Source organism: Oncorhynchus nerka, linkage group LG15 (assembly GCF_034236695.1).
Source record: "Oncorhynchus nerka isolate Pitt River linkage group LG15, Oner_Uvic_2.0, whole genome shotgun sequence".
Lineage (NCBI taxonomy): Eukaryota > Metazoa > Chordata > Actinopteri > Salmoniformes > Salmonidae > Oncorhynchus > Oncorhynchus nerka.
The window spans coordinates 104576397-104595327 of NC_088410.1; the positions used below are offsets into that span (position 1 = coordinate 104576397).

The window sequence follows — 18931 nt, forward strand, 5'->3', positions numbered from 1 at the left end:
ATCGACTGGGCTGAAGTGGAGCGGGTCGTGGAGGTCGAGAGTTTCAAGTTTCCTTGAAACTTCCATCACCAACAAACTATCATTGTCCAATCATACCAAGACAGCTGTGAAGAGGGCACAACAAAACCTATTCCCCCTCAGGAGACTGAAAAGATTTGGCATGGGTCCCCAGATCCTCAAAGTTCTTCAGCTGCACCATCGAGAGCATCCTGACTGCTTGCATCACTGCCTGGTACTGCAACTGCTCGGGCGCCGACCGCAAGGCACTGCAGAGGGTAGTGCGTACGGCCCAGTGGGGCCAAGCTTCCTGACATCCGGGACAACTATACCAGGCGGTGTCAGAGGAAGGCCCAAAAAATTGTCGGAGACTCTAGTCACCCAAGTCATACACTGTTTCTCTGCCACCGCACGGCAAGCGGTACCGGAGCACCAAGTCTAGGACCAAAAGGTTCCTTAACAGCTTATACCCCCAAGCCTTAAGACTGTTGAACAATTAATTAAATGGCCACCTAGACTATTTACATATATTTACTGACCCCCTGAAGTTTTCTGTCTTAGGTCAGTTAGGATCACCACTTTATTTTAAGAATGTGAAATGTCAGAATAATAGTAGAGTGATTTATTTATTTCATCACATTCCCAGTGGGTCAGAAGTTTACATACACTCAATTAGTATTTGGTAGCATTGCCTTTAAATTGTTTAACTTGGGTCAAACGTTTCGGGTAGCCTTCCACAAGCTTCCCACAATAAGTTGGGTGAATTGTGGCCCATTCCTCCTGACAGAGCTGGTGTAACTGAGTCAGGTTTGTAGGCCTCTTAGCTCGCACACGCTTTTTCAGTTCTGCCCACAATTGTCTATAGGATTATAGGAGGTCAGGGCTTTGTGATGCAGTGGCTTGTGAGGCCGGGTGGACGGACTGCCAAATTCTCTAAAACGACAATTGAGGCGGCTTATGGTAGAGAAATGAACATTGAATGCTCTGGTAGACATTCCTGCAGTCAGCATGCCAATTGCATGTTCCCTAAATTTGTGGCATTGTGTTCTGTGATAAAACTGCACCTTTGATTGTTCGCAGCACAGGTTCACCTGTGTAATGATCATGCTGTTTAATCACTTTCTTCGTATGCCAGACCAAGCAGATGGATGAATTATTTTGGCAAAGGAGAAATGCTCACTAACAGGGATGTAAACAAATGTCTGCACTGAATGTGAGAGAAACTCACTTTTTGTGCATTTGGACCATTTCTGGGATCTTTTTATTTCCGCTCATGAAACATGGGACCAACACTTTACATGTTGTGTTTATATTTTAGTTCAGTGTTGAGATTCAGACACAGACTGTTATGTTAAACGTTGAATTACAGTTGTATGTTATAGAGGTCGAACGATTATGATTTTTCGATACCGATTATTGGAGGACCAAAAAAAGCAGAACCCATTAATCGGCTGATTATTATTAAAACATTTGTAATAATGATAATTACAACAATACTGAATGAACTCTTATTTCAACGTAATACATCTAAACAAATCAATTTAGCCTCAAGTAAATAAGGAAACATGTTCAATTTGATTTAAATAAGGCAAAAAACAAAGTGTTGCTCAGAACATCAGAACATATGAAAGCTGGTGGTTCCTTTTAACATGAGTCTTCAATATTCCCAGGTAAGACGTTTTAGCTTGTAGTTATTATAGGAATTATAGGACTATTTCCCTCTATACCATTTGTGTTTCATTAACCTTTGGCTATTGGATGTTCTTATAGGCACTTTAGTATTTCCAGTGTAACAGTATAGCTTCCGTCCCTCTCCTCGCTCCTCCCTGGCGGCTCAAACTGTTGCATATACCCTGACGCTCTGCGTGCAATGAATGCAAGAGAAGTGACACTTTCACCTGGTTAATATTGCCTGCTAAACCTGTATTTCTTTTAGCTAAATATGTAGGTTTAAAAAATATATACTTCTGTGTATTGATTTTTAGAAAGGCATTGATGTTTATGGTTAGGAGCAACGAGTCCTTTTTCTGCGAATGCGAACCGCATCGATTATATGCAATGCAGGACACGCTAGATAAACTAGTATTATCATCAACCATGTGTAGTTAACTAGTGATTATGATTGATTGATTGTTTTTTATAAGATAAGTTTAATGCTAGCTAGCAACTTACCTTGGCTTCTTACTGCATTCGCGTAACAGGCAGGCTCCTCGTGGAGTGCAATGAGAGGCAGGTGGTTAGAGCGTTGGACTAGTTAACCGTAAGGTTGCAAGATTGAATCCCTGAGCTGACAAGGTAAAAATCAGTCGTTCTGCCCCTGAAGAAGGCAGTTAACCCACCGTTCCTAGGCTGTCATTGAAAATAAGAACGTGTTCTTAACTGTCTTGCTTAAATAAAGGTGTAAATTAAAAAAAAAAAAATAGTCCAAATCGGTGTCCAAAAATACCGATTTCCGATTGTTATGAAAACTTGAAATTGCCCTAATTAATCGGCCATTCCGATCAATCGGTTGACCTCTAGTATGTTATAAACTGTTGAATGAGCTTTATCCTCCTTCTGAACTGAACTCTGATCTCTGTCCTCTCCACAGTGTCATCCAAGCACCTTTACCACTTCCTGTTGATAAGGTAGGCGGATTCGTCTGTCTGTCCGTCCGTGGTGACAGGTGTGTGTGTGTTTTGAGATGTGCATCACACCTTGTCTGCATCAGACGTATGTTTGTTGTTGTTGAAACGCTGAAACCTGAACTACAGACCTCAGTTTAAATCTGACATTTTTTTGAAATACTTTTATTTTGGATTCTACGGCTCTGTTGGGCTAAATTGTTGTGAGCGCTACTGTCTGTCCCGGGATCCTGCCAGTTTCCACATAGGAGGAGAGACGTGAAAGTCCAGCTAGCCTCACCTGTCTCAAATGGAGGTCGCTATTGAACGTTTCCAGCGCTGCAGGAGCTGTGTTTACTTTGCTTTGTTCCGGGACGATGTGGACCGCGCTGACTTTCAATGTAGCAACTACTAGCTTGCAGAGGACTATGTGAGCAAAGTGGCTAATCTTAGTAGCAATCTTACACAAGCTACTGGGGAACCCACGCCCGCATACTTTTTCTTTTACCCCAGTAGCCGGATGCCGCTCTGGTCTGGTGGAAGTTTCGCCGCCGTGTCGGCTCTCTACAGCCAACTGGCTGGCAGGGTTCCATCCCCAAAGGGGGCTCCCCCCTTTGAGCGGAGCTGTTCTCCACCCAACCAACCAGTCATGGAGGTACGTCACTCGCTTTGGAAGTCGAAGAAAGCGTCCTCTGGCAACGGGGGCCCCTTGATCCAGAGGTTCTGGCACCTTCTTCCTTGTAGGCTTCCCATTCAAGATCGGATCCGGAGGTACCTGCGTCTTCGTCCTCGGTTCTGTCTCCTTCTCCGGTGGCTTCGACCTTGGGTATAGATCCTCTGAGTTCCCAGCCTCACCAGACCGTGAGGCTTCCTGAGAGAACGGCCCATTCAACATCACCAGCTGTCATCATAGTCAGCTCTATGGTGAGAAACATATCGGTCCCCAAGGCAATAACACTGTGCTACCCAGGAACACGAGTACATAACAAGGCTGCTTCCGACTGTTCTACCCGGGTTTCTTGGAGCTGACACTGTGGTATCCCTTGTGATGTCGTTTGACCCCACATGGACTCAGAACATTTTTAAAGGGATTTTAAATAACTGATTTTAGCACTAAAAGACAACAACAAAAAAGGCCAATAACTTCAGGTCCAATACCCTCGTTGGGCCACGGGTGTGAAAGATTCAGCAAACTGCTGGTGTTACACATCTGTCTGAAAGACTACTGTAGCTCTGTAGACTACTGTAGCTATGTAGACTACTGTAGCTCTGCTGGACTCCCTTTTATAGATAACTTTGACACCTTCTGACATGCCAGCAACAAATGCTGACGCCACGTCCAAGTATATCGGACCAAATTATGAAAGACAAGAATTGTACTTTTGAATTCCGTAAAGTCAGTGTGGAAGAGGTGAAAAATGTGTCTATCAACTATGACAAGCCACCGGGGTCTTACAATCTGAATGGAAAATTACTGAGGATAATAGCAGACAATATTGCCACTCCTATTTGCCACATCTTACATTTAAGCCGACTAGAAAGTGTGTGCCCTCAGGCCTGGAGGGAAATGAGTCATTCCGCTACCCAAGAATAGTAAAGCCCCCTTTACTGGCTCAAGTAGCTGACCAATCAGCCTGTTACCAACCCTTAGTAAACTTCTAGAAAACATTGTTTGACCAGATACAATGCTATTTCACAGTAAACAAATTGACAGCAGACATTTTCAGCACGCTTATAGGGAAGGATATTCAACAAGCACAGCACTTACACAAATTACTGATTGTCTGAGAGAAATTGATGATAAAATGGTTGTCGGGGCTGTCTTGTTACATTTCAGTGCGGCTTTTGACATTGTCGATCATAATCTGCTGTTGGAAGAACGTAAATGTTACGGCTTTACACCCCCTGCTATAATGTGGATATTGAGTTACCTGTCTAACAGAACACAGAGGGTGTTCTTTAATGGTATCTGCTCCAACATAATTCAGGTAGAATCAGGAATTCCCCAGGGCAGCTCTCTAGGCCCCTTTTTCAATTTTTACTAACGGCTTTGAGTAAAGCCAGTGTCTATGTATGCGGATGACTCAACACTATACACGTCAGCTACTACAGCAACTAAAATGACTGCAACACTTAAAGAGCTGCAGGTAGTTTCAGAATGGTTGGCAGGGAATAAATTAGTCCTAAATATTTCAAAAACTAAAAGCATTGTAATTAGGGATAAATCATTCACTAAACCCTAAACCTCAACTAAATCTTGTAATAAATAATGTAGAAATTGAGCAAGTTGAGGTGACTAAACTGCTTGGAGTAATCCTGGATTGTAAACTGTCCTTTTCAAAACATATTGATACAACATTAGATAAGGGGAGATATGGGGAGAAGTCTGTCCTTAATAAAGCCCTACTCTGCCTTAACAGCACTATCAACAAGGCAGGTCCTGCAGGCCTAGTTGTATTCTCACATCTGGACTACGGTTCAGTCATGTGGTCAGGTGCTACAAAGAGGGACTTTTGCAATTGGCTCAGATCAGGGCAGCATGGCTGGTCCTTGGATGTACACATATAGCTAATGTTAATCATATGCATGTCCATCTCTCCTGGCTCAGAGTGGAGGAGAGATTGACTTCATCACTACTTGTATTTGTGAAAGGTATTGACATGTTGAAAGCACAGAGCTGTCTGTTTAAATGACTATCACACAGCTCAGACACCCATGCATACCTCACAAGACATGCCACCAGAGGTCTCTTCACAGTCCCCAAGTCCAGAACAGACTATGGGAGGCGCACAGTACTACATAGAACCATAACTACATGGAACGCTGTTCCACATCAAGTAACTCATGCAAACAGTGAAATCAGATTTTTTTTTTTTTTTTTAAACAACCTTATGGAACTGCAGGGACAGTGAAGTAACACATAGGCACAGACGCATTCATACGCACACGATAACATAGGCACAGACGCATTCATGCGCACACGATAACATAGGCACAGACGCATTCATACGCACACGATAACATAGGCACAGACGCATTCATACGCACACGATAACATAGGCACAGACGCATTCATACGCACACGATAACATAGGCACAGACGCATTCATACGCACACGATAACATAGGCACAGACGCATTCATACGCACACGATAACATAGGCACAGACGCATTCATACGCACACGATAACATAGGCACTATACACACACATACACATGTTTTTTGTTGTTGTAGATATGTGATAGTGGCCTATGGGCCTGAGGACACACACTCGGTGTGTTGTGAAATCTGTTCTGAATATATTGTATTGATTTTAAAATTGTTTAACTGCCTTAATTTTGCCGGCACCCAAGAAGCGTAGCTGCTACATTGGCAGGAATTAATGGGGCTCCATAATAAACCCCAGGAAGAGTAGCTGCTGCCTTGACAGGAACTAATGGGGATCCCTAATAAACCCCAGGAAGAGTAGCTGCTGCCTTGACAGGAACTAATGGGGCTCCATAATAAACCCCAGGAAGAGTAGCTGCTGCCTTGACAGGAACTAATGGGGATCCCTAATAAACCCCAGGAAGAGTAGCTGCTGCCTTGACAGGAACTAATGGGGCTCCATATTAAACCCCAGGAAGAGTAGCTGCTGCCTTGGCATCAACTAATGGGGATCCATAATAAACCCCAGGATGAGTAGCTGCTGCCTTGACAGGAACTAATGGGGATCCATAATAAACCCCAGGAAGAGTAGCTGCTGCCTTGGCAGGAACTAATGGGGATCCATAATAAACCCCAGGAAGAGTAGCTGCTGCCTTGGCAGGAACTAATGGGGATCCATAATAAACCCCAGGAAGAGTAGCTGCTGCCTTGGCAGGAACTAATGGGGATCCATAATAAACCCCAGGAAGAGTAGCTGCTGCCTTGACAGGAACTAATGGGGATCCATAATAAACCCCAGGAAGAGTAGCTGCTGCCTTGACAGGAACTAATGGGGATCCATAATAAACCCCAGGAAGAGTAGCTGCTGCCTTGACAGGAACTAATGGGGATCCATAATAAACCCCAGGAAGAGTAGCTGCTGCCTTGACAGGAACTAATGGGGATCCATAATAAACCCCAGGAAGAGTAGCTGCTGCCTTGACAGGAACTAATGGGGATCCATAATAAACCCCAGGAAGAGTAGCTGCTGCCTTGACAGGAACTAATGGGGATCCATAATAAACCCCAGGAAGAGTAGCTGCTGCCTTGGCAGGAACTAATGGGGATCCATAATAAACCCGAGGAAGAGTAGCTGATGCCTTGGCAGGAACTAATGGGGATCCATAATAAACCCGAGGAAGAGTAGCTGATGCCTTGGCAGGAACTAATGGGGATCCATAATAAACCCCAGGAAGAGTAGCTGCTGCCTTGACAGGAACTAATGGGGATCCATTACACAGTCTCCCTTCTCTTGTCATTGTGTGAACAAGCACCACATGACTGCGTACTACCGTTAAGTTTCTTAATGAAACATTTGTAGAATCTAATCTCCTAACGTGTTGCACAACATTCTAATTGTTTGACACTATTGAAAAACCATCCTGTGGCTATTTCCAAATACCCTGGCATACTGGTACATACACGGCATACTGCCCTGTTCTATACATGCATGGCATACTGGTACATACACGGTATACTGCCCTGTTCTATACATACATGGTATACTGCTCTATACATACATGGCATACTGCCCTGTTCTATACATACATGGCATACTGCCCTGTTCTATACATGCATGGCATACTGCTCTATACATACATGGCATACTGCCCTGTTCTATACATACACGGTATACTGCCCTGTTCTATACATACATGGCATACTGTTCTATACATACATGGTATACTGCTCTATACATACATGGTATACTGCTCTATACATACATGGTATACTGTTCTATACATACATGGTATACTGCTCTATACATACATGGCATACTGCCCTGTTCTATACATACACGGCATACTGCCCTGTTCTATACATGCATGGCATACTGCTCTATACATACATGGCATACTGCCCTGTTCTATACATACATGGCATACTGCCCTGTTCTATACATGCATGGCATACTGCTCTATACATACACGGCATACTGCCCTGTTCTATACATACATAGTATACTGCCCTGTTCTATACATACATGGTATACTGCCCTGCTCTATACATACATGGTATACTGCTCTATACATACATGGTATACTGCCCTGCTCTATACATACATAGTATACTGCCCTGCTCTATACATACATAGTATACTGCCCTGTTCTATACATACATGGCATACTGCCCTGTTCTATACATACATAGTATACTGCCCTGCTCTATACATACATGGTATACTGCCCTGTTCTATACATACATAGTATACTGCCCTGCTCTATACATACATGGTATACTGCCCTGTTCTATACATACATGGTATACTGCTCTATACATACATGGTATACTGCCCTGCTCTATACATACATGGTATACTGCCCTGTTCTATACATACATAGTATACTGCCCTGTTCTATACATACACGGTATACTGCCCTGCTCTATACATACATGGCATACTGCCCTGCTCTATACATACATGGTATACTGCCCTGCTCTATACATACATGGCATACTGCCCTGTTCTATACATGCATGGTATACTGCTCTATACATACATGGTATACTGCCCTGCTCTATACATACATGGTATACTGCCCTGCTCTATACATACATGGCATACTGCCCTGTTCTATACATACATGGCATACTGCCCTGCTCTATACATACATGGCATACTGCCCTGTTCTATACATACATGGTATACTGCCCTGTTCTACACATACATGGTATACTGCCCTGCTCTATACATACATCAAGGCACATATTGCCTGGAACAGTGACATCCAGCTAGTCAGGAAAATTCTCAGTGCCCTACCTATTTATCATAATAAATCCAATTTCACTTGGTATTATTTCACTCTGAGTAGGTTGTGAGCATGTCGTGAACTCGCTGCCCTTTCCAGTTGATGAGCCTAGGTAGTAGTCTGCCTGATAAGGTGTGTGTGTGTGCATAGACCCAGTGTTCTTGTCTAACCTGATGTCCTGGCGTGTGTGTGTGTCTCCTCACCTGCAGGTTGCGGCCAACACCCCCATTATGTACTCTCAGGAACTCTTCCAGCTCTCCCAGTATCTGCAGGTATGTAAGCAACAACAGTGACACCTACTGGTCACACACTGCTAATGCATGGCACTGTGCTATTTATGTCTACTTAACTTTTTGAAGACTGGGACCCTACGTAGTATTATGCTGACTGGGACCCTATGTATTATTATGCTGACTGGGACCCTACGATGCTGACTGGTACCCTACGTATTATTATGCTGACTGGGACCCTACGTATTATTATGCTGACTGGTACCCTACGTATTATTATGCTGACTGGGACCCTACATATTATTATGCTGACTGGGACCCTACGTATTATTATGCTGACTGGTACCCTACGTATTATTATGCTGACTGGTACCCTACGTATTATTATGCTGACTGGGACCCTACGTATTATTATGCTGACTGGGACCCTACGTATTATTATGCTGACTGGTACCCTACGATGCTGACTGGGACCCTACGTATTATTATGCTGACTGGGACCCTACGTATTATTATGCTGACTGGGACCCTACGTATTATTATGCTGATTGGGACCCTATGTATTATTATGCTGACTGGGACCCTATGTATTATTATGCTGACTGGGACCCTACGTATTATTATGCTGACTGGGACCCTACATATTATGCTGACTGGGACCCTACGTATTATTATGCTGACTGGGACCCTACGTATTATTATGCTGACTGGGACCCTACGTAGTATTATGCTGACTGGGACCCTACGATGCTGACTGGGACCCTACGTATTATTATGCTGACTGGGACCCTACGTAGTATTATACTGACTGGGACCCTACGTATTATTATGCTGACTGGGACCCTACGTATTATTATGCTGACTGGGACCCTACGATGCTGACTGGGACCCTACTTATTATTATGCTGACTGGGACCCTACGTATTATTATGCTGACTGGGACCCTACGTATTATTATGCTGACTGGGGCCCTACGATGCTGACTGGGACCCTACGTATTATTATGCTGACTGGGACCCTACGATGCTGACTGGGACCCTACGTAGTATTATGCTGACTGGAACCCTACGATGCTGACTGGGACCCTATGTATTATTATGCTGACTGAGACCCTATGTATTATTATGCTGACTGGTACCCTACGTATTGTTATGCTGACTGGGACCCTACGTATTATTATGCTGACTGGGACCCTACGATGCTGACTGGGACCCTACGTATTATTATGCTGACTGGGACCCTACGTATTATTATGCTGACTGGGACCCTACGTATTATTATGCTGACTGGGACCCTACGTATTATTATGCTGACTGGGACCCTACGATGCTGACTGGGTCCCTACGATGCTGACTGGGACCCTACGTATTGTTATGCTGACTGGGACCCTACGATGCTGACTGGGACCCTACGATGCTGACTGGGACCCTACGTATTATTATGCTGACTGGGACCCTACGTATTATTATGCTGACTGGGACCCTACATATTATTATGCTGACTGGGACCCTACGTATTATTATGCTGACTGGGACCCTACGTATTATTATGCTGACTGGGACCCTACGATGCTGACTGGGGCCCTACGTATTATTATGCTGACTGGGACCCTACGATGCTGACTGGGACCCTACGTATTATTATGCTGACTGGGACCCTACGTATTATTATGCTGACTGGTACCCTACGTATTATGTTGCTGGCTGGTACCCTACGTATTATTATGCTGACTGGGACCCTACGATGCTGACTGGGACCCTACGTATTATTATGCTGACTGGGACCCTACGTATTATTATGCTGACTGGGACCCTATGTATTATTATGCTGACTGGGACCCTACGATGCTGACTGGGACCCTACGTAGTATTATGCTGACTGGGACCCTACGTATTATTATGCTGACTGGTACCCTACGATGCTGACTGGGACCCTATGTATTATTATGCTGACTGAGACCCTATGTATTATTATGCTGACTGAGACCCTATGTATTATTATGCTGACTGAGACCCTATGTATTATTATGCTGACTGGGACCCTACGTATTATTATGCTGACTGGGACCCTATGTATTATTATGCTGACTGGTACCCTACGTATTATTATGCTGACTGAGACCCTATGTATTATTATGCTGACTGGGACCCTACGTATTATTATGCTGACTGGGACCCTACGTATTATTATGCTGACTGGTACCCTACGTATTATTATGCTGACTGGAACCCTACGTATTATTATGCTGACTGGGACCCTACGTATTATTATGCTGACTGGGACCCTACGTATTATTATGCTGACTGGTACCCTACGATGCTGACTGGGACCCTATGTATTATTATGCTGACTGAGACCCTATGTATTATTATGCTGACTGAGACCCTATGTATTATTATGCTGACTGGGACCCTACGATGCTGACTGAGACCCTACGTATTATTATGCTGACTGAGACCCTATGTATTATTATGCTGACTGGGACCCTACGTATTATTATGCTGACTGGGACCCTACGTATTATTATGCTGACTGGGACCCTACGTATTATTATGCTGACTGGTACCCTACGATGCTGACTGGGACCCTATGTATTATTATGCTGACTGAGACCCTATGTATTATTATGTATTATTATGCTGACTGAGACCCTATGTATTATTATGCTGACTGGGACCCTACGATGCTGACTGAGACCCTACGTATTATTATGCTGACTGAGACCCTATGTATTATTATGCTGACTGGGACCCTACGTATTATTATGCTGACTGGGACCCTACGTATTATTATGCTGACTGGGACCCTACGTATTATTATGCTGACTGGGACCCTACGATGCTGACTGGGACCCTATGTATTATTATGCTGACTGAGACCCTATGTATTATTATGCTGACTGAGACCCTATGTATTATTATGCTGACTGGGACCCTACGTATTATTATGCTGACTGGGACCCTATGTATTATTATGCTGACTGGTACCCTACGTATTATTATGCTGACTGAGACCCTATGTATTATTATGCTGACTGGGACCCTACGTATTATTATGCTGACTGGGACCCTACGTATTATTATGCTGACTGGTACCCTACGTATTATTATGCTGACTGGAACCCTACGTATTATTATGCTGACTGGGACCCTACGTATTATTATGCTGACTGGGACCCTACGTATTATTATGCTGACTGGGACCCTACGTATTATTATGCTGACTGGTACCCTACGATGCTGACTGGGACCCTATGTATTATTATGCTGACTGGGACCCTACGTATTATTATGCTGACTGGGACCCTACGTATTATTATGCTGACTGGGACCCTACGATGCTGACTGGGACCCTACGATGCTGACTGGGACCCTACGATGCTGACTGGGACCCTACGATGCTGACTGGGACCCTACGTATTATTATGCTGACTGGCTGAAATGTTTTTAGTCGAACAGTGGCAAATGTCTGAAGAATAAAATGATGTAACACAAGACACCTACCTGTCTGATTCACACCTGTCTGAGTGGACTAATCCATTGCGTAGGTCACAGGGATTGCTCACCAGTAGTACATTTTACCGTTTACCATTTATAATTTACAATGTTTGTTTGGTTACAGTGATTTCTGTTAACTTGTTGCTTCTACTCGGGACGCTTGCGTCCCAACTAGAGCTCTGGAAATGCAAATGCGCTACGCTAAATGCTAATAGTATTAGTTAAAACTCAAAAGTTCATTAAAATACACATGCAGGGTATCGAATTAAAGCTACACTCGTTGTGAATCCAGGCAACAAGTCAGATTTTTAAAATGCTTTTCGGCGAAAGCATGAGAAGCTATTATCTGATAGCATGCAACACCCCAAAAGACCCACAGGGGACGTAAACAAAATAATTAGCATTTCGGCGTTACACAAACCGCACAAGAAAATAGAAAACATTCATTACCTTTCACCATCTTCTTTGTTGGCACTCCTAGATGTCCCATAAACACTATTTGGGTCTTTATTTCGATTAAATCGGTCCATATAAAGCCTAGATATCGTTATATGTAGACTGTGTGATAAACGAAAAAACATCGTTTCAAAACGTAACGTCATTTTTAAAATTCAAAAAAGTCGACGATAAACTTTCACAAAACACTTCGAAATCGTTTGTAATGCAACTTTAGGTATTAGTAAACGTTAATAAGCGATAAAATTCATCAGGAGGCGATGTAAAGATCATTAGCTGTCCGTCTGGAAAAATGTCCGGCTAGAAACTCAACGAAAATATCCGGTCCTAGACCGGATTAGATACGGTGTCCTGTATGTGTTTGACCAAGAAAAAACTCGAAGGGAAATGACAAGACTCTAGACACCCTGTGGAAGCTGTAGGTACTGCAACCTCAGTCAATTAATTGTGGTTCACGTTTATCAATGGGTTCAAGTAGCGCATGGATATATTTTTCCCCATTTTCAGTGATCAGTTTTTCCTGTGCTTTTCGATGTAAATGCCGTTCTGGTAAAGCCACAGCAGTGATTTAACCAGTTTTTTAAACGTCTGAGTGTTTTCTATCCACACAGACTAAGCAAATGCATATACTATATTCCTGGCATGAGTAGCAGGGCGCTGAAATGTTGCGCGATTTTTAACAGAATGTTCAAAAAAGTAGAGGGTCGACTGAAGAGGCTAATGCGTTCAATATATGTGTTAGGACAGTCTTACCGTTGTCATCGTAGGAGTGGACACGTTGTTCAATATATGTGTTAGGATAGTCTTACCGTTGTCATCGTAGGAGTGGACACGTTGTTCAATATATGTGTTAGGATAGTCTTACCGTTGTCATCGTAGGAGTGGACACGTTGTTCAATATATGTGTTAGGATAGTCTTACCGTTGTCATCGTAGGAGTGGACACGTTGTTCAATATATGTGTTAGGATAGTCTTACCGTTGTCATCGTAGGAGTGGACACGTTGTTCAATATATGTGTTAGGATAGTCTTACCGTTGTCATCGTAGGAGTGGACACGTTGTTCAATATATGTGTTAGGACAGTCTTACCGTTGTCATCGTAGGAGTGGACACGTTGTTCAATATATGTGTTAGGACAGTCTTACCGTTGTCATCGTAGGAGTGGACACGTTGTTCAATATATGTGTTAGGACAGTCTTACCGTTGTCATCGTAGGAGTGGACACGTTGTTCAATATATGTGTTAGGACAGTCTTACCGTTGTCATCGTAGGAGTGGACACGTTGTTCAATATATGTGTTAGGATAGTCTTACCGTTGTCATCGTAGGAGTGGACACGTTGTTTGCAGGGCGCACAACCTAGGCTACACTTGTGAGGAAAAAGTTTTGGATTATTTCATTCCATTTAGGAGTTGTCAATATATTCATTGTCTTGTTTTTTGAGCGCTCATGTCAAACTTGAGCAAGGACATGCACCTGATCATGCATAGAGCCTGGCTACCTGGCCTGATTATGTGTAGAGCCTGGCTTCCTGTCCTGATTATGCGTAGAGCCTGGCTACCTGGCCTGATTATGTGTAGAGCCTGGCTACCTGGCCTGATTATGTGTAGAGCCTGGCTACCTGGCCTGATTATGTGTAGAGCCTGGCTACCTGGCCTGATTATGTGTAGAGCCTGGCTTCCTGTCCTGATTATGTGTAGAGCCTGGCTACCTGGCCTGATTATGCGTAGAGCCTGGCTACCTGGCCTGATTATGCGTAGAGCCTGGCTACCTGGCCTGATTATGCGTAGAGCCTGGCTACCTGGCCTGATTATGTGTAGAGCTAGGCTACCTGGCCTGATTATGTGTAGAGCCTGGCTACCTGGCCTGATTATGTGTAGAGCCTGTCTACCTGGCCTGATTATGTGTAGAGCCTGGCCTGATTATGCGTAGAGCCTGGCTACCTGGCCTGATTATGTGTAGAGCCTGGCTACCTGGCCTGATTATGTGTAGAGCTAGGCTACCTGGCCTGATTATGTGTAGAGCTAGGCTACCTGGCCTGATTATGCATAGAGCCTGGCTTCCTGTCCTGATTATGTGTAGAGCCTGGCTACCTGGCCTGATTATGTGTAGAGCTAGGCTACCTGGCCTGATTATGTGTAGAGCCTGGCTACCTGGCCTGATTATGTGTAGAGCCTGGCTACCTGGCCTGATTATGTGTAGAGCTAGGCTACCTGGCCTGATTATGTGTAGAGCTAGGCCTAGTATCAGATCCCCAGAGAGAGGATCGGGGCAGACAGTCGGAAACATGCTCATAGACTATATCTTGGTCATCTGTATCTCGCAATGTCTGGTCTAGCAATGCCTCGTAAATTCACTAAAAGTATATATTAAGCTATCAATGTGTATGTGGCTTAGCAATGTTTCATAGTGCTAGTGAATTGATGTTGATCACCAAATGGATCAGTCTAAAATTAGGCCTAAATGTGCAATTAAAAAGTATGGTGTCTACAGCTGATTTAATGAGATATGTAATCTGGTGTTAATGTCATAAAACAGGCCTTCTTGATTTACTCCTTATCCCTTATCTAGCCCCTGATTACTCCTTATCTCTTATCCAGCCCCTGATTACTCCTTATCTCTTATCCAGCCCCTGATTACTCCTTATCTCTTATCCAGCCGCTGATTACTCCTTATCTCTTATCCAGCCCCTGATTACTCCTTATCCCTTATCTAGCCCCTGATTACTCCTTATCTCTTATCCAGCCCCTGATTACTCCTTATCTCTTATCCAGCCCCTGATTACTCCTTATCTCTTATCCAGCCGCTGATTACTCCTTATCTCTTATCCAGCCCCTGATTACTCCTTATCCCTTATCTAGCCCCTGATTACTCCTTATCTCTTATCCAGCCCTGATTACTCCTTATCTCTTATCCAGCCCCTGATTACTCCTTATCTCTTATCCAGCCGCTGATTACTCCTTATCTCTTATCCAGCCCCTGATTACTCCTTATCCCTTATCTAGCCCCTGATTACTCCTTATCTCTTATCCAGCCCCTGATTACTCCTTATCTCTTATCCAGCCCCTGATTACTCCTTATCTCTTATCCAGCCCCTGATTACTCCTTATCTCTTATCCAGCCCCTGATTACTCCTTATCTCTTATCCAGCCCCTGATTACTCCTTATCTCTTATCCAGCCCCTGATGACTCCTTATCTCTTATCCAGCCCCTGATTACTCCTTATCTCTTATCCAGTCCCTGATGACTCCTTATCCCTTATATCTTATCCAGCCCCTGATGACTCCTTATCCCTTATCTCTTATCCAGCCCCTGATTACTCCTTATTCCTTATCTCTTATCCAGCCCCTGATTACTCCTTATCTCTTATCCAGTCCCTGATGACTCCTTATCCCTTATATCTTATCCAGCCCCTGATGACTCCTTATCCCTTATCTCTTATCCAGCCCCTGATTACTCCTTATTCCTTATCTCTTATCCAGCCCCTGATTACTTATCTCTTATCCAGCCCCTGATTACTCCTTATCTCTTATCCAGCCCTGATTACTCCTTATCTCTTATCCAGCCCTGATTACTCCTTATCTCTTATCCAGCCCCTGATTATCTCTTATCCAGCCCCTGATTACTTTATCCCTTATCTAGCCCTGATTACTCCTTATCTCTTATCCAGCCCTGATTACTCCTTATCCCTTATCTAGCCCCTGATTACTCCTTATCTCTTATCCAGCCCCTGATTACTCCTTATCTCTTATCCAGTCCCTGATGACTCCTTATCCCTTATATCTTATCCAGCCCCTGATGACTCCTTATCCCTTATCTCTTATCCAGCCCCTGATTACTCCTTATCTCTTATCCAGCCCCTGATTACTCCTTATCTCTTATCCAGCCCCTGATTATTCCTTATCTCTTATCCAGCCCCTGATTACTCCTTATCTCTTATCCAGCCCCTGATTACTCCTTATCTCTTATCCAGCCCCTGATTACTCCTTATCTCTTATCCAGCCCCTGATTACTCCTTATCTCTTATCCAGCCCCCGATTACTCCTTATCTCTTATCCAGTCCTGATGACTCCCTTATCCCTTATATCTTATCCAGCCCCTGATTACTCATTATCTCTTATCCAGCCCCTGATTACTCCTTATCTCTTATCCAGCCCCTGATGACTCCTTATCTCTTATCCAGCCCCTGATTACTCCTTATCTCTTATCCAGTCCCTGATGACTCCTTATCCCTTATATCTTATCCAGCCCCTGATTACTCCTTATCTCTTATCCAGCCCCTGATTACTCCTTATCTCTTATCCAGCCCCTGATTACTCCTTATCTCTTATCCAGCCCCTGATTACTCCTTATCTCTTATCCAGCCCCTGATTACTCCTTATCTCTTATCCAGCCCCTGATGACTCCTTATCTCTTATCCAGTCCCGGATGACTCCTTATCCCTTATATCTTATCCAGCCCCTGATGACTCCTTATCCCTTATCTCTTATCCAGCCCCTGATTACTCCTTATCTCTTATCCAGCCCCTGATTACTCCTTATCTCTTATCCAGCCCCTGATTACTCCTTATCTCTTATCCAGCCCCTGATTACTCCTTATCTCTTATCCAGCCCCTGATTACTCCTTATCTCTTATCCAGCCCCTGATTACTCCTTATCCCTTATCCCCTGATTGCTCCTTATCTGAGCCCCTGATTACTCCTTATCTCTTATCCAGCCCCTGATTACTCCTTATCTCTTATCCAGCCCCTGATTACTCCTTATCTCTTATCTAGCCCCTGATTACTCCTTATCTCTTATCTAGCCCCTGATTACTCCTTATCTCTTATCCAGCCCCTGATTACTCCTTATCTCTTATCCAGCCCCCGATTACTCCTTATCTCTTATCCAGTCGCTGATGACTCCTTATCCCTTATATCTTATCCAGCCCCTGATTACTCCTTATCTCTTATCCAGCCCCTGATATCCTTATCTCTTATCCAGCCCCTGATTACTCATATCTCTTATCCAGCCCCTGATTACTCCTTATCTCTTATCCAGCCCCTGATGACTCCTTATCTCTTATCCAGTCCCTGATGACTCCTTTATCCCTTATCTTATCAGCCCCTGATTACTCCTTATCTCTTATCCAGCCCCTGATTACTCTTATCTCTTATCCAGCCCTGATTACTCCTTATCTCTTATCCAGTCCCTGATGACTCCTTATTATATCTTATCTCCTGATGACTCCTTATCCTTATATCTTATCCAGCCCCTGATGACTCCTTATCTTTATCCAGCCCCCTGATTACTCTTATCTCTTATCCAGCCTGATTATTCATCTCTTATCTGATTATCTTATCTTTATCCAGCCCCTGATTACTCCTTATCTCTTATCCAGCCCCTGATTACTCCTTTATCATATCTCTTATCCAGCCCCTGATTACTCCTTATCTCTTATCCAGCCCCTGATTACTCCTTATCTCTTATCCAGCCCCGATTACTCCTTATCTCTTATCCAGTCCTGATGACTCTTATCTTATATCTTATCCAGCCCCTGATTACTCCTTATCTCTTATCCAGCCCCTGATTACTCCTTTATCTCTTGATCCATCTCTTATCCTGATTACTCCTTATCTCTTATCCAGACTCCTTATCCCTTATATCTTATCCAGCCCCTGATTACTCCTTATCTCTTATCCAGCCCCTGATTACTCCTTATCTCTTATCCAGCCCCTGATTACTCCTTATCTTTATCCAGCCCCTGATTACTCCTTATCTCTTATCCAGCCCCTGATGACTCCTTATCTCTTATCAGTCCCGGATGACTTTTATCCCTTATCTTATCCAGCCCCTGATGACTCCTTATATATCTCTTATCCAGCCCTGATTACTTTATCTCTTATCCAGCCCCTGATTACTCCTTATCTCTTATCCAGCCCCTGATTACTCCTTATCTCTTATCCAGCCCTGATTACTCCTTATCTCTTATCCAGCCCCTGATTACTCCTTATCCCTTGATTACTCCTATCTCTTATCCAGCCCTGATTACTCCTTATCTCTTATCCAGCCCTGATTACTCCTTATCTTTATCCAGCCCCTGATTACTCCTTATCCCTTATCCAGCCCCTGATTACTCCTTATCTCTTATCTAGCAGATTACCCTGATCTCTTATCCAGCCCCTGATTACTCCTTATCTCTTATCCAGCCCCGATTACTCCTTATCTCTTAT

General features: G+C 43.8%; 1 protein-coding gene across 1 annotated transcript in view; it reads left to right on the forward strand.

The window, feature by feature from the left end:
• Positions 1–18931, forward strand: part of LOC115125409 (sarcolemmal membrane-associated protein) — a 132074-nt gene that overhangs the window by 29651 nt on the left and 83492 nt on the right. Inside the window, exons 4-5 of the mRNA XM_065000756.1 lie at positions 2588–2624; positions 8748–8810. Coding sequence (XP_064856828.1) covers positions 2588–2624; positions 8748–8810 — 100 coding nt within the window. The remainder of the gene's footprint in view (positions 1–2587; positions 2625–8747; positions 8811–18931) is intronic.